Consider the following 16,760-nt stretch of genomic DNA (forward strand, 5'->3'; position numbering starts at 1 on the left):
GGATTGCAGCAGAGTTAGGGAAACTTGCACTGGTCATTAATGATACACGACAAAACTTTTTATACCTAACATTTAACCTTATATCATCCAGTCGTAACTATAAGTGTATGAGTGATAAGTATATACTCTAGTGCAGAGAGGTTTTAGAGGTTTAGATTTAAAGTTGTGATTGTGAGAATCACCAGTACAGATTTGAACCCAAATGCACAACAATGAGGCAATAGAGTTGCAGGCAAAGTTCACTTTACTTGAACAGTTCAGGCAGAATCAAAACCAGGAAATCAGACAAACCAGCAAACAAATCCTACAAGGAGCAGGCAGGGAATCCAGAGTCCAAAAAACAGGCAGACAGGGTCCAAAAACAGGTGATCAGGCAGTAAAAGGGAAAAATTCTGGATAGCTTGACAGGAACACAAGACAATCTGGCAGAGGGCAGGGGAAAATGTACTGGTATATATACTGAAGGACTAATGGGAGAATGAGCCACAGGTGTGGAGATGGGCGGGGAAAACCAGGTGCAGGTAATGAGCAGATTGCATGGGCTGAGAGGGAGGCGTGGTCTGAAATGACAGGAGAGTTAGTGATGAGACAAAAACAAAACCAGATGAAAACAAACTAAGAGTTGGAATTCCTGACAGTGATAGGGTCATTGTGAGTCTTTGTAATACTATTATATTCTCAAATATACTGAAGAACATAAAATATGTTGAGCAAATTTTCAGTCTGCATTGGGGAAGTCTATCCAAATTATTCCTAACCTATAGACCTAAATAACCTTTTATGGTGGAATATAATCAGTAGAAAAGCTTTTCTAATCTCAAAAAAAAAACATTTTAATTGCCTTTTTAGCCATGTTTTTATTTTATTTTAGTAGTATGTCTGAGTGAAATATTTCACCAACTTTTAGACACACCTACTGACTTTTGTAATTCCATGGCTTTTCCTTTAGCGCCACCACAAGATTAACATTTGTGCTTTTTAGAGACATGTCTTGACAACTGTTGGATAGATTGCCATAAAAATTGGACTTTTGTGTCCCATCACAATCCCTTAAGTTCTTTATCTATCGCCATCATCAGGTCAAAATTTCACTTAAGTCTAATACATTTGTTTTTGACTGAATACCACCAAACTTAATAACATTTCCATCAGCCTCCATTGCACTGCACTGTATGTTTAGTGCTACAATAATTAGCACGTTAGCATGTGGAGAGCTAATAATGTTAGCTGTTAGCAGCTGGTGGCCAGTACTAACAGCTAACGGAGATTGCATTGAGTTACATTATGATACTTTCAAGCTCTACGTGGTAAAATGAGTACTGGGCAAAGGTAAATTATAATGTTCTCATAATATGTTCAGTGCAATCTTGCAAGAAACATTTCTAAACACATTTGTTTGAAGGAAAAAATTCTTGATGTTTTTACAGCAAAATAAAACAAATTAGGGAGAGAATTATGATATATTATATATAGTAAAAAAGCCTTTTAAATGTTTTCAAAAACTATGTTTTCCATGTGAGAGAATGTTATATTAAAGGTTGCTTCATAAATGTCTGAGTATATAATTAAATCTGCGCTCAGTGTAATGAAGGGTGGAGTGAATTTAAAACAATTCAGTTATTTTTTTTTATAATAAATATTTCTTTGTTTCCCTGGCACAATGGGGGGAATAAATAACATTAAGCTTAACTTTTGTCCAAATTGTTATTTTAAACATCTGTAACAGTATTAGTCAGTATTGGCACATCCCTAGTTAACTCTTAACTTAGATGGTGACAATGGTAAACTGTGTACCTGCTTGTTAGCATTGTCATTGTGAGCATGCTAGCATTTAGCTGAAAGCACTGCTGAACCCTAAGTACTGCCTCACACAGCAGCCATCACGGCTGCAGACTTTCAATAAATAAAACCCTTTAGTATTGATTACATGCTGAGATCATCCTTAGTTTTAAATAGTTGTAGTGTTGGGCTCAGTCATAGAAGCCCTGATCAGTCATACATGTGTGCACAGACACACGAATGCCTGCTTGACGGGCTGACGTGAGCGTGTAATGAGATCGATAAGCAATCGCTGGTGTGGTCTGGTTTCACGGTGCATTGACAGGACCTCTGATACACTGATTGGAAACAATTAGCATCAGTGAGCGGGGCTAACATGGTTTTGAGTGATGACGGTGATGAGTGCACGTCTGAATTCACGTGTGTGAGTGTGTGTGGGTGGGTGAGTCATCATCATCCAGCCCAGGAGTCCCATCTCTCTCCCTCACACACACACACACACACGCGCACACACACACGCACACACAGGCAAACCATGCATACACAGGCAGCTTTGCCAAATCCTTTTGGCAAGCTAGTTGTGTTGAGTAGGTAAACACTGATTCTTGGGGTCACTATGATTCAGTTAGTATAGAAAACATCATGTGCTGTATCATCACTGAAACTATTGGCTTTTACTACACTAAAAGGAATACAACAAAAGAGGCTGTTAAACAGATCCAGGAGGTCAACACACATCACACCCTTTTTACTGTACTTTCTTTACATTTCTTTACATAGGCTTTAGGATTCATGTTAAGGTACTCGCCCTTCATGACCTCCTCCATCCCTATGTCTCCAGTCGGTCTTCGGACCAGGGCCAACTGGCTGTCCCACACTCTAGACTTAAAACAAAAGGTGACTGTGCTTTTGAGGTAGTGTCCTATCCTCCACTAACTATACCATCTGCAGTCTCCTTAGAAACCTTTAAAAAACAACCGAAGACCCATCTTTTCAAAATGGCCTTTGTCCCAACCTAAATTGTCTAGTGCTTGTTCCCTGGTGTGTTTCTTTGGGTCCTTAGCAGCCTGTATTTATTCTTTGTTTTATGGTCTTTTATTTTGGACTTCTGGACTTGCTTGAGTTTCTCGAAGACGTTTTACCTCTCATCCAAGAGGCTTCTTCAGTGCTTGCTAAACAATTCGGGAAGAATGCCCTTCAACTGGTACAGGAATTCGAAAGAACATCTAGGTAGCTGGCTGATTACAGCAACCACCTGTTATTCAATTTAAGATGCAGGCAACACAGGATCTCAGAACTGTTGGGTGAGAGGAGAAACATCTTCAAAAAACTCAAGCAAGTCCAGTTGCCTATGAAATAGCACTTAAAATTATCATGACCTGGATGACTGAGACTCTTCACCAGCTTGGTTTGCCTTTGTTTTTATTACGTGCATGTTTTTACTGTCTTGATTTGTGAAGCACTTTGTGAATTTTATTTCTGTTTCAGGTGCTATATCAACCATTTTTTAAATGATTATCATTATTGAATTAGGGTATTGAGCAACAACACTACACTACAAGCAAACTTACTTCAATAACGTGTCTTTTCAGAAGCCTAAAAAGTGACGAGCTACAACAGGGAGCGCTGGTTAAGATGAGATGAAAGCAGATGTTCCCTCAGATCAACTAACCTTATTTTAATACTTAAATATTATTGTGTTATTGACCTTTGGTAAATGTGACGATTGAAACATATCATGTTATCATTTTGCTATATTCTGTTTTCCCAGCATGTGTTATATGCTCCTTTTGTGTCTTGTTTTTGCTTTAATTATTCATATATATATATAATATTTCCTAGTGGTAATGTAATGATAGAGAAACTGTATCTATATTCTACTGTATGTTCTTATTCTTTAAATTCTCGTTTGTGTGTCTCTCCGTGTATCTCTTCGCTCTCTCTCTGCTGTCCTCTTTTCTGCCTCAACTGAGATCTAGTAAGAACAGTTGCTGGTCAGTAGGGGTTTCTGTCTGGCTTGCTGGGTTCTTCAGGACTGGAGTGTCTGAGTCGTGACAAACAGAGAGTGTCTGTGTGTGTGTGTGTGTGTGTGTGTGTCTGTTAATGTGTGTGTTGGTGCACTTGCGTGTGCTTGTGCCTCTGTGTGTGTGCAAGTGTGTGGGTGTGTATGCGTAAAGATGGACTCACATGCAGTCATCCGGGCTCTGTCCCTTTAGCCCTTACATGGCTTTGTCATAGTATGTCATTACACACAACATAAAACACACACACACATACACAAACATACAACTTTGAGTTTACATAAGAACCCAGGGTTAAGGATAGTAACACAGTGTGATTCAGTGCTGTAAACAACCCTAAATGTTTTCTTATGTTGACAGAGTGGATTTCATAAAGTGCTTCAAGAGCAGTTCAAGGAAAAAAAAGGGGATTTTCGTGTCGAGTACACAATAATTTGTCATATTTCCATGTTGCACCTGTGGTGGATTGAAGTAGCATTTTGTACAATGCAAAAGAAGAATGTTTTCATTTAACTTAGGGAGCTGATGAAGACGGTTTTAACGATGAGATTGATGAAGAACATGCAGCGTAGATGTCATTTAGAAGCAGTCAAGATTAACGTAAGTCATTCATAATATGCATGATAGAGTACAGTGTGCCATGTATTATTTGGGAGGGCCTGATAAGTAATGCCTCTCAAAGACAAAGCTCAAATTTGTATTTTTGGTATGACCGAGTTTCATCACTGGTACTCCCTGGATTGAGACGGTGTTTTTGCATGTTTTTAAATTTCAAATTCATGCAAGTCAGGTGAAACTAAAGTAGGGCTGCAAGTAGTTAATCAAATTAATTATTGAAAACACAATATGGCAAGTGCGATATCAAGTAAATATCCGAGTAAAATGTGCCACAAAATAACATAATAAATGAAGCAATGTGATGCTACAGAGGTTCCCCAGCCTACAAACCATATTCAGGATGTAGAGGAAACATGCTTGCTTGGTACAGACCCTGGCAGAAATCATATTGTCCTCAGTTTAATTAAATGAAAAAATGACAAACAATTGTAATTTGAAATTATTTTTAATAATTAATTAATAATAATTTTTTTATTCTTTATGCATATTGTGCAGCCCAAAACTAAAGCCACTGAGGTATAAAGAGTGTTGGCTGTCTTTTAGTATGGTCGGCTGTCATCTGTTTTTTTCTCAGTCAGTGTGACGTATCGTCCCCTGTGCCGAGGATTGTGGGTCAGAATAGCCAGAAAAACATGCTGGCTTGCATGCTGCAAAATCGGACCGGATGTAGTATGACATCCTGTTATTTTTGGCATATTGCATTTTACATACTATGTGTTAGGACATACTAAATATTTTTCTGTCATACTAAATAGTATAGTCGTATGAGTATTGGAACGGACAGCCAGTCCAGGTCTGTCCAGTGCATGATGGGATTGTATCCAGCCCTCCTTGAACTCGAAAGATTTTTATGAAATATGTTAACTTCTGTGAATTCACAGAAAATTTGTGTTGCTTGCTGTGTTTTTTTAATTTAAAAAAGGACAGAACTGCACAATTATATAAAATCATGGTTGTTTTTAAATAGCTGTCACATGTATGGATTTATCACATACACACAGGAGACTTGTGCCTGTGAACAGATTTACAGCAAAAACACCCCTGAGACCAGCAGTGTTCATGTAAACAAAAAGAGCTCCCTCTGCAGTGTGCAGTGTGTTCATGCATGCAGTGTAACACTCAGGTGTGTGATTGAATGGACCATCCTTACTTGCACACACCATTGACTGTTTTTTTTTTTTTTTTTTTAAAAAACCTATGCTGATATGACGCGTTGCTTATATTTGCATGAGTGAAATTAGAAGCACTCTACTTAAGTCTGAATGATGGAGCTGTCAAAGATTATGTGGTTCAGAAGTGCATTAGGCCTCTGTGATTTCCCAGCCTCTTATAGACTTGACATGAGAAGTGTATTTGAGCTGTAATGGAGGCCTTCAAGGAACAGCAGAGCACAGAGGAGGATTTAAGGGCCTGGGTAAATGACAGAAGCTGAAGTGTGTGTACTTCGTGTTAGAGAGAAAAGGGACTCATTTGGTTTTCTCCAGTCTGATTTCTGTCATGTTGCAGCTCTGTAACTGCATCATTACTTTAATATAGCGGCTTGTTTACCAGCCTAACGCTTAAATAAACATTATCAACAAAAAAAGAATGACACACACAATGTTCCAAAATGAGTTATACATATTTTACATGATCATGGAGTTCATTGTGATTCTGCATTACAGTGCTGTTATTCTTCTAAACAACATCCCCCCTCGTCCTGAGGGGCTCACATAAAACATGAATCCGCTGTATTAGGCAGATTATCTCATCTGCCATTCAAGATGCAAAGTCATCTCCAGTGGATGACAGTCGCACTGTCAGGTCACCTCATTTTATGCCGTTTTATACATCAGCCTACAAACTGTGACAGCTAGGGCATAACACAGACACAACACACACTCACAGACGCACACAGACATGCACACTAGGCCTGGGACCAGTTTTTAAATAATAATTATTCACAAGAATTAAGCAAAAGAATAATCCATTTCTTTTTGCACAAGCAACATTCTGCACATTGACCTTATGCAGTCAGTTAAATGAAAGATAAAGTAAAGCCTTTATTTAATGTCCAGCTGAAATAACATTTTTGTATCACTTATGTTTTTTTATTGCAACATAAACACATAAACAGAGACACTCCCTCTGGTACCAGTCCCATGTGATTTCCTATGCTTGGCATTAGATATGCTCCATGACAAAATTCAAATGTATATATTGGTCATTTGGGCACCAGCGACATAGTTCCAAATTGCATCCCCTTTTAAATCTTGTCCCACATTCAGATATATCCCTCTCCCAAGCTTTCGATCCTGATGTAGGCATAAACTTATTTATTATAGATGTATGACACTAACCGTCTTGGGGTATTCTGTAACCAAGTTAGACTAGGATGGGGTCTTCTGGATCTGACTTCTAGAGAACCCCATAGTCTGTACAGGCTAAACTTATTCTGAAGTAGAAATAAAGAGACTGCTCATCAATGTTATATTGAATTGTTATTATTGAATTCTAGAAAATTGAGGACAGTGCTTCAGTGTCTTCAACAGTTGTATACATTTATCCTCCCAGTGTTAGTGAATGGTTTCCTTGCAGAAAGAAGATGACCGTTGTTCCATAACTGAGATGATTTGCATGAATATTAATTTTAGAAAATTTTCTGCTGCTTTAAACACTTGTAGTATATGTGTTAAAATTATAAAACCATAATAAAAACCATGGTAGATATAACCATATTGCCGTTATTAACTCTTGTTCTGTATTTTTACATAATGAAATTCTATCCTCCATCTAATAACTGAGACTTCTTAATACAAATTGCTGGTAATATAATTTAAAATCTGGACATGCCCAACCCCCATCTGACTTTTTGAATTGAAGAGTTGATCACTTTATTTTTGGTTGTTTACCATTCCAAACATAGCGCTGTAATAATGAGTCCAGTTTTTGCCAATATCCTGCTGGAGGTGCAAATGCGATCATTGAGCTGATAAAATTAATGCAGGATAAGATGTTCATTTTGATGACCAATATACGTGCTAAGACTGATGCATGGAGGTGTCCTTATCTTTTAATATCTTCCTGTATTTTTTCAAAATTAAAGAGTAACTTGTTTTAGCCATAGATAATAGAGGAGTACTAACTTGAATGCCCAAGTAAACAACCTAATTTGTAACATTTATCTGGGGAGGAGGAGACACCTTACTTTGGTCTGTATTAATAAGCTTCAGTGTTGATTTTCTTGTATCCTGAAAAACATCCAACGTGCTCAAGTGAAGTAAATACACAGGAGAGTTTGTTGAACATCTGCCATATAAACGAATGAGTCATCTGCATAGAATGATATTGAATGCGATGCTATTATGATAGGACAATTTCTAATTAATTGCACAAGTGGCTCGATAGATATATTAAAGATTAGAGGGGACAGAAGGTCCCCGTGCCATGTGTGTGTTCTATATCAAATGAGTCTGAATAGCCTCCTCCCACACAAACCTGTGCTGATGGATTAACATACAGTGTTTGAATCATATTGACACATTCATCTTGGAACATAAATTACTTTAGAACCCTCCAAAGATATGGCCATTGACGACAATCAAATGCCTCTTCAGCACCCAGAAATTGCAGGCCACAGGCAGGTGAGATTTTATGTGTTGCATTCAGAGAGCTTGTGAATGTCATCAGAGGCGAGATGCCCTCTGATAAAACCTGTTTGATCTAGGATAATTATTTTCCCAACCACTGTCTCAAGTCTTCTGGCTGAGGCTTTGGAAAATATTTTAAAAGTCAGCATTTATCAGTGAGATTGGGTGGTGACTGGCTGATTTCAAGGGGTCCTTACCAGGTTTACCTGCGTCTAACTATGATTAGGGCTGTGTTTAGGTATCCGAGGAAAGTGCTTTTACAGTAGCGTAATTTAGTGTTTCTAACCATATTGGTCCAAAAATATTCCAAACTGCAAGGAAAAGCTCCACCGGCATGCTATCGATACTTGCCGTACGGCCCTTGTTTGTAGCTTTGACTGCTTTAAGTAGCTCCTCCAGTGTAATAGAAAAGTGCAGAGATGTGGTTCTCTCTACCGACAACACAGAGAGGTCTAATTCACTAAAAAAAAAGAAAAATGGTGAAGTCAACTTTGGTAGGAACTGAGCCACTTCTATACAGTCCTTGCAAGTAGTAATTCTTAAATGTTGCATTTATTTCCTCTGTTGAAGATACTCCTCCATGTTTAGCACATCTATTTGCTGGACCTTTGAGCTTCTTGTTGTTTGAGAGTTAGTACCAAAAGATGGCTCTGTCTGCTGCCTTTTGCATAGCACTTATGTTTGGTTATAGGTATCATATATTCTTCCCTACTTCTTAACTAATCATTTAATTCTGCTTGTTCTGTTTTGAACTCATTTTCTTTGTTTATGGCGTATTTCCTTTTTAGATCATTCTCCAAACTAATACATTGTCCCTCTAGGGTGAAAATCTTTTGAAGCTGGCTTTAATGTAGCTAGGATATTAACCATATGGTATTATTTTATACAAAATCCTTGAAATTACAATTTTTATGATTTTTTGGGGGGTTTTTTTGTCTGTTTTTTTGCTGCTTAAAAGACCACCAGAGTGGCGAGTCTTTCTTAGGGAGCTCTGATTCCAGGATTAAACAGTTAGCTTGGTATCATCATTAGGCATGAAGGTGTCACTTGTTACTGTGATATAAATATAAACTGATACCTGGGACACAGTTTTTCAATAAGGTGAAACACGCCAGGTAAAACATGCAATGGTAAATTTTGAGATGTTGAGCTATTTTGCTTCCATAACATAACTTCTTTCAGATTAGTGGAGAAGAAACATCAAAAATACAATTTAGGTGTGTATTTAAGTTGAATAATTTTAGTTTAGTTAGTTTAGTTTAATTTAGTACATTAATGCAAAAAGTGCATTTTTTTTAGATGATGTTTCATTTGCATATTTACATGTAAAATTTCAGAAAACTTGTAATGCAAAGAAATAACTGCCTAAATAGAAGTAGTCATCTGGAGAAGTGTCATGGTGATATCTATTAAACATTTGACCATATATATTTATAGTGTCTAAATTCATTTTTTTTTTTTTGTCTGAAAGTTTTGGGAATTTTACAGTACATCATTTATACTCTGAGCCAAAAATCTCGACTTCAGTAGCACTTACGTACACCAAACTTTCCAGTTTTATTCTTTTTTACATTCTCTCAACATACATTATTTAAGCTAACAACATTTATTCCTAAAAACATTTTTTTTTTTTTTTTATGGCTGTTGGCAGTTTTTCTCTGATTTATGGAGTGATAAGAGAAATTAAAAATTCCCTCTGTAAAAACATTTGACTCTAATTTGACTCAACAAAATGAAACAATAATTTTGAACCTAACTTAATCCAATTTTCAGATTTTTGCTCTGGAAATGTATGCAAAATTGTGGATATTTAATTAGATAATGCATCATTTGTATATTTAAACATACTATTTTGGAAAAGTTGTAATACAAAAAACAATTGTCTTAATGTAAGTCATAAACTTGGGAGGTTTCATGTTGATATCTGTATGTTAAAAATGTACCCTATTTAATTTGGCCACATTCATTGATTAAGAAATGCAGTTTTATATGATAAGACATTATACAACACTTTTTGTTGTTGCTTTGACTCAAGCAACAAAACCTTAGCAAGGTTGCATGCTGGCGATCAATCTTTCTTCTTGCTGTGGTGACAGACCCTGGAAGGCAAGGGACCAAAATGATGAAACCCTGTGTGGTGTAAAACTCCACTGGACAGATTTTGTAAATGCAAAAAACCCACTCACTTTTATTTCACACAGTGGGGATGCAACCTAGAAGAGCATCCTAACTAAGATGCCGTAGATTCCAAATTAATGTCAACTGTCAGGTATAACCACTTGTATGAAACCCTCTCTATGAACATAAAATAATTAATCAAAACTACAGCACAAAATGCTCAACTTGCTCCAACACAGCAATGGTTAGTTTCTTGATTCAGTCTTCTTCGTCCCCACTACACCTGCTGTTAGCAACATGAAATGTAGATCAGAGGAGAGCGTGCTCCATGATTTCTGCATTGTCTTGAAGCGTCACAATTCAAACAGTTACGTCTTGCTGCCATTTGGGACTACTTGTTATCTACTGCAACTTTTAATGACCCCTCTTGTATTCTGGGTGCACAAAGAGGAAACAGGAAGAAACAGGTAACGTAGCTCCGTTAAAGGTGCCTTCCAAAGACTTCAAAGCTCATATTTAGAGAAAGCCACTCGGAAACTCATCGTCTGACTGTGAAATTGAATTACAGTTTTCTCTTATTGAGCAAAAGTGGAAAATCATTGCAGTGAGGGAACAGATCGAGGGGGTGGTGGTGGTGGCGGTGGGGAGCTGTATGTGGATCAGCCCTCCAGCATTAAGGGTGATGTGCTCTTTTCTTTTTCTTCATCAGCAGCGCCTGCTCTTCTTTTATTTTTAGATGGCATGATGGAGAGAGGGATGATGAGGAGGAAGTGAAGGACAGCAGAAGAAATGAAAAGAAGTGTGCTTAGATAGTACTGTATTGTGTCACATAGTGGACAGGTCTCTGACGGGAGCTTCTGTTTGTGTCTTTCTATCTCCAGACTATGTGCCAGCCAGAATGGGACTACAAGAGAGCTCTGAGCAGATCGCAGGTCAGTGCAGCCCTGAGGGAAAGAGAGGAAGAATGTGTGTGTGTGTGTGTGTGTTTGACATAATTTCTTCCCATTTGAGTGTAGTACAATAGCACTGGACCCGATACTGCAGGACATTTTTAAGCAGCTAATTTTAATTAGTGTGTGAGTTCAGAGATGTGTTAGGATTTGAAGGTTGTTTAGCTGAATGCCTGAAAGTAGGGTTGGGCAATATGACGGGAGAAATGGGTCCATTAGTAGAGATTTGGCGATACCATTTCCATCTTGAAAGAATTTTAGTTTAGTTTGAGCGTTTTTTGTTGTTTTTTTTTATTATTTTTGTCATACATATTTTCATTGCCCTTTTTAGTTTTAATTTTTAACATTTCATATGAGATTCAAGATTACCATTTATTTCAACATAGTCGATAGGAATTTGGTTTCATTGGCCCACACAAAAAAAAGCTGTTTTATGTATATTTTGTTTATCACCACAGGATAACACTGAGCGGGGAGTGGGGCAAGGGCCACACTGTGATTCAACACTCTAGCTAACATTAGCTAACATTACATAAAAATACATAAATGTGAACTTGAAGCAGCAACCTTGAGCCTTTAGCTACGGTTAACAGAAGGCTAAACCAGTAGTTCTCAAATGGTGTGCCGTGATGCCAGTCCAGGTGTGCCATGGGATTTTGTGATAATCACACATTATTATGGCAATAGTCAACTGGGTCTGTACAAAAAAGTTCTGAATGAATTTTTAATTGACTGTATCAGTATGTTGTGCACATCCATTTCCTCATAAAGAGGCAAACTCTGGCTAAAAAGTGTAATTTTGTTTAATTTAAAAAAAAAAAAAACCTTCATGGGGAACCTATTTGTTGCCATTCGCATGTGGGAATTACATGTGTGTGACACATCCAAAGCCCTGATTGGCAGCCAGTGTGAAGGATGATAACATTTAAAAGGAGAAAGCTGTGAGTGGAACAATGGATTGCTTTATTGTACGGAGCACATCACAACAAAGCACCAACAAAGACGACCGACCACTGAAAGAACAGAGAAAAAGATGTCAGTAGACAGTATCACCAAAGCTACTACCTGTATTATTTTTTCATATTTTTATTGTCTTACACTGGGATAAGGGTGATAACACACCTTATATAAGCTAGTGCACAGATGTAAATACAGGTGTGCCTTGAGATTTTAGCTTGCCCTTTGGTGTGCCTTGGGCACAAAAAGTTTGAAAACCACTGGGCTAAACTATCTGCAACATTTTTTCTCCATCGCTGAAACACTTTGCTGATATTAACACGTGTTCCATTTTGTTAACTGTCTGACTCTTTTGTCGACATTTGGGTTGCTTTGCAGTGTGCTTTGAGTTTAATATTTAAATCATCAATAATGTTCTCCATACTGGACGTGCAGCTCCAGCTCTAGCCGAGAACAAACCTCCCATCCAAATAGACTTTTAATGAATCAATATGTACCTCAGTTTCCTGATGCAGAAAGCCCTGTTCTGATAATGCACATTACTCGCTGCTCAGTTGTCATGCATCACTTACTATCACAGGAAACACCTGACAAGTAGTGGGCGTAGTATCAGTGGCCAACTGAGCCCCGAACAACAACTTTATGGTCCGTAGTCGAGTCACTTTGATCTTTGTCCCGATGTATCCTGGCAACCAGGTATGTTCAATACAACTGATTTCAGCGTACTGCAGGTCTTCTCATTTCTGAGCCAATGGTGAACATTTGCAATTGGCAGATGCTGAGGTAGGGGCGGGTGAGAGGACGGAGGGAGGTTCATGAAGCAGCAGAGAAGAGGAGAGCAGAGCAGAGGAGAGGGCGAGGAAGTGTTTGTGGACTACATTATTGAAATGTCATTTGCTCTGGATCGACATTGTTACGACTGTGACATTTGAAACAAGGGTTTAAGGAAGAAAAGCGAGCATAAAGCTGCTGTACCATATCTATAGGAATCTAGATAGCGAGACCAGGATTGAGTTTTCAAACTGGACACGAATGATGCAGAGAAGGCACTCAGCTAGTACCATGGGACGCCATCAGGACAATACACAACCTCCTAAACAGGTTCAGTATTGGTTTAACTGGAGTCTCTCCCATTCAGTCTGGCTGTATATTCTTCACGTTCATGTGCATGCACTTTGTCTGTGTGTGTGGGAAAGGGAAGCCATTTAATCAGTAATGATGAGACGGTTTAAATAGGACAACTTGAAACAATGTCTAAATTAAGCGTCTTCAGTTTTTAGGTCAATTACGCATGTGAGACTGGTGCTCCTAAGCAGGAGGATGAAGACACTGTTGGGAGATTCAGTGTCACTCTTGTTCTTCGATGGGTGCTAACTGTTGAGTAGTAGTTTCATTACCTTCAACTTCAAAGATTGCATCATTATTTATTATTATAGATATTATAAACCACCTTGGCACACTTGTTAATATGAGAGAAAGGAATATTAATTGCAAAATGACGTCTCTGGTGTTCATACATCTTGACAAGCTCATACAACACAGCCTGTGCTCCCTCAAACACATCATTGTAGCCATATGAATTTAACAATTCATAGCCTCACAATCCTGCTACTGTTTGCTATTCTCCAACCATCCTCCTGTATCCAGAACATAAACTTGACCTATGGCATTGCTTGGTCGGCCACTACTGCCCCAGCATGAATTCTTAAAGCACAGAGAGGTGTGAAGGCTTCCTACATATTTTCTGTATCGTTGGTGTAGTAGCATCATCGGCTCCCCACTGTAGTGCTGTATTTACAGCTGTTGTAGATGAGACTGTGGAGGAGCTCAGCTGGCCTGCTCGAGTGAGCTGTACTCTTGACTTGACTGCCCATGGCCTGCCTGTGGACCCGGCTCCTCTCTCTCTCTCCGTCCATCACTCGCTTTCTCCCTCTGTCGCTCTTTATCTCTCCCTCTTTCTGCTCTCACCATCTGCCTTTATGCCTGATCTGTCTACATATCTCCTAACTGTCTCTCAGGAGAGGGCTGGGGGATGGGGCAGAGAGGGAAAACTGAAACAGTGGGAAATAGCAGAGACGAGGAGGAAGAAGAGGGGGAAAAGGAACCCTGAGGGAAAATGGGTGATAGTGAACATCCCTGTGATAATAATGTAGACGTTTGCATGGGCTGTCTTCAGATAGGTTTATGTTAATTTTATTTAGAAAGGAACAGCGCACAGTAATGAACATGATCACTTAAGTCACGTAAATGTGCCAGATTTAGCCATACAGGGTAATTTTCATCTGCAGTCCCTGGCAGGTATATGTGTATACAAGAAAAAGACATAAGCACAGATAAAAGCAGACTGATGGCATGTCCACAGAAGGGCACATAAGCAAAGAGCAGGCATATAACCATAGACAAAAGCCCACAGCAAAGCATATGAGCAAAAACATAAGCACTATTAATAAAACAATGACATAACCATATGACCAAAAACATTAAGAGCGTACTATACAAAAGTACAACAGAAAACACAACATAGACCAAAGCACTTAGCCACAAACAGACACACAAAAGCACAAAGCAAAGCACATAAGCAAGGACAACAGCACACAAGCACAAGTAGCAAGACAGTGACATCACCATAAAAGCAAAGCACATAACGCTAACACAACGTACTATACAAAAGCCCTAACAAACAGTAATGAAACAAGAACATAAGCACTAATTCAGGTCAAGACAACAAAAGGTATAAGTCAGGTTTCCTTATGTCCTTATTTGAGATTCGTGCACTTGGTTGCCTTTTAAATTGTTGAATTTTAAGGTACTGTAATACAAAAAGATATGTGGAGATTTGCATTGGTAAAGGATTTCTTTCACAGTTAGTTTCTTTATTTGGATTGATGACGGTGACATCACTCTAACAACAATATTCACTTCCAGGTAGACGGCTAGCAATCGATACCAACTGTGGAGACGTGTCATCGGCAAACTTGTTTATTTCTGTTTCATTTTCAGAAGTAACTGTAACATTTAAATGTATATAGCAAAACACAGTGGTCTGACCTGTCTGATGTTTCTGCTGGACTTAGTTCATGTGCTGTGTTGCTTTGCTATTATCTTTGATAAACTAAATCTACTGGCACGGAAGTTAAGCAATGTACGGCTGTGGATGGGGGCAGCAGCAAAACGTTGTTTAACCACCTAAAAGACCCACTTTAAAAAAGAAGTATTAGTCCAAGTGTTATTGAAAAAAAAAGACACGAACATACAAACAAGCAGATAGACAGAAAGAAAGTAGTATTTGCAAATAATGAAAAGCAGTTGTCAGTGTGTAGTTACTTTGATTTACACATTTGAAAAGGAGTGGGAGGAAGTATAAACTTATTAAATCTCCCCTCTTCTCCATAACTCATTGAGTGAAATGAAACAGACAGCTTCCTTACACAGATAATATGGGGTGCCGTTTGTAAAGTGTCTCACGCTGAAAATAACATCAACATTTTGCCACATTTAGCTTCAAACAATGTTTAAAAAAATGTTGTGAATTTTTTAACATCACCTTTTACCACATTTACAGCAATATTTGTTAACTTAGAAATATATTAAATAGTTAAATCTAAATATTAAATGTGGCACCTAAATGTTAAATGTTAAATCTAAATATTAAATATAAATATAAATATAAATGTTAAATCTAAATGCTAAATATAAATATAAATCTAAATGTTAAATCTAAATATTAAATATAAATATAAATATAAATGTTAAATCTAAATGCTAAATATAAATATAAATGTTCTGGGTGAAACTAAATATTTAGCTAATATGCAAATTCACACTGCCGGTCACCGGAAGTACCAAAATAAAAGCTCGAGATGGTCAGACTGTGTTTATAGAATCAAATAACGAATTAAAACCAACTTATCGGGGGAAATGGACACTTGAACATACAATAGCGTGATAATAACTACCTAAAATACCAAGAAACGTGTTTGGAGAAATTTTATTTGATGTGTACTTTGAGTTGTTAGTGTCCTTTCGGAGGGAATCACCTTGTTGTTTACAAATACTTCCGGGTAGAAAACCAGCGTAGTTTAGCTACATATATATATGCATATCTCACATTTTTCACGTCACTATATCACCATTTAGACTAATCTGGTGTTTGTAAAGTCTATAAACACAATGATTGAACAAACATTACTATCACGTTCTGAAATTAATAACATGGTTATCGTAGATTAGCTGGGCTAACCGTTAGCCTCGTTAGCGGTGTCTGTAATGACTCATTAACTCTAAACGGTCCGTGAAAAAAAAATATTTTTTCCAGCGGATGTCTTAGTTACAACATGATTGAGCTAACTGGAGTAGTTTCATGTTGTATCCGACAACGGGAGGCTTTTAACAGATGACATCCTGATGTTAGCTTTGCTGCTGCTGCAGCCACTGATGCTTTCTAGAAATCGTGATTTCCCAAAACTGAATAAATACCACACATCGCAACACAAAACTGCTTTGCTAGCTCAATCATGTTGTAACTAAGATATCCGCTGGAAAAAAATATTTTTTTCACGGACCGTTTAAGAGTTAATGAGTCATTACAGACACTGCTAACGGTGCTAAGAGCTAACGGTTGTTAGCTTAGCTTAGGTTGTTAGTCCCTCCGAAGGGATACTAACAACTCAAAGTACACGTCAAATAAA

At 37.9% G+C, this 16,760-nt stretch overlaps 1 protein-coding gene across 3 annotated transcripts in view; it reads left to right on the forward strand.

Annotated features, from left to right (window-relative positions):
* The window catches only part of LOC117259801 (cGMP-inhibited 3',5'-cyclic phosphodiesterase 3A-like), a 74,444-nt gene that overhangs the window by 29,256 nt on the left and 28,428 nt on the right, over nucleotides 1-16,760 (forward strand). For 2 of the 3 annotated variants that reach the window (XM_033631541.2, XM_078167127.1), the window contains exon 2: nucleotides 11,047-11,097. The exons of the other annotated variant lie outside the window; for it this stretch is intronic. In XM_033631541.2, coding sequence (XP_033487432.2) covers nucleotides 11,047-11,097 — 51 coding nt within the window. The remainder of the gene's footprint in view (nucleotides 1-11,046; nucleotides 11,098-16,760) is intronic. 3 annotated transcript variants of the gene reach the window in all.

Source organism: Epinephelus lanceolatus, chromosome 4, assembly GCF_041903045.1.
Source record: "Epinephelus lanceolatus isolate andai-2023 chromosome 4, ASM4190304v1, whole genome shotgun sequence".
NCBI lineage: Eukaryota > Metazoa > Chordata > Actinopteri > Perciformes > Serranidae > Epinephelus > Epinephelus lanceolatus.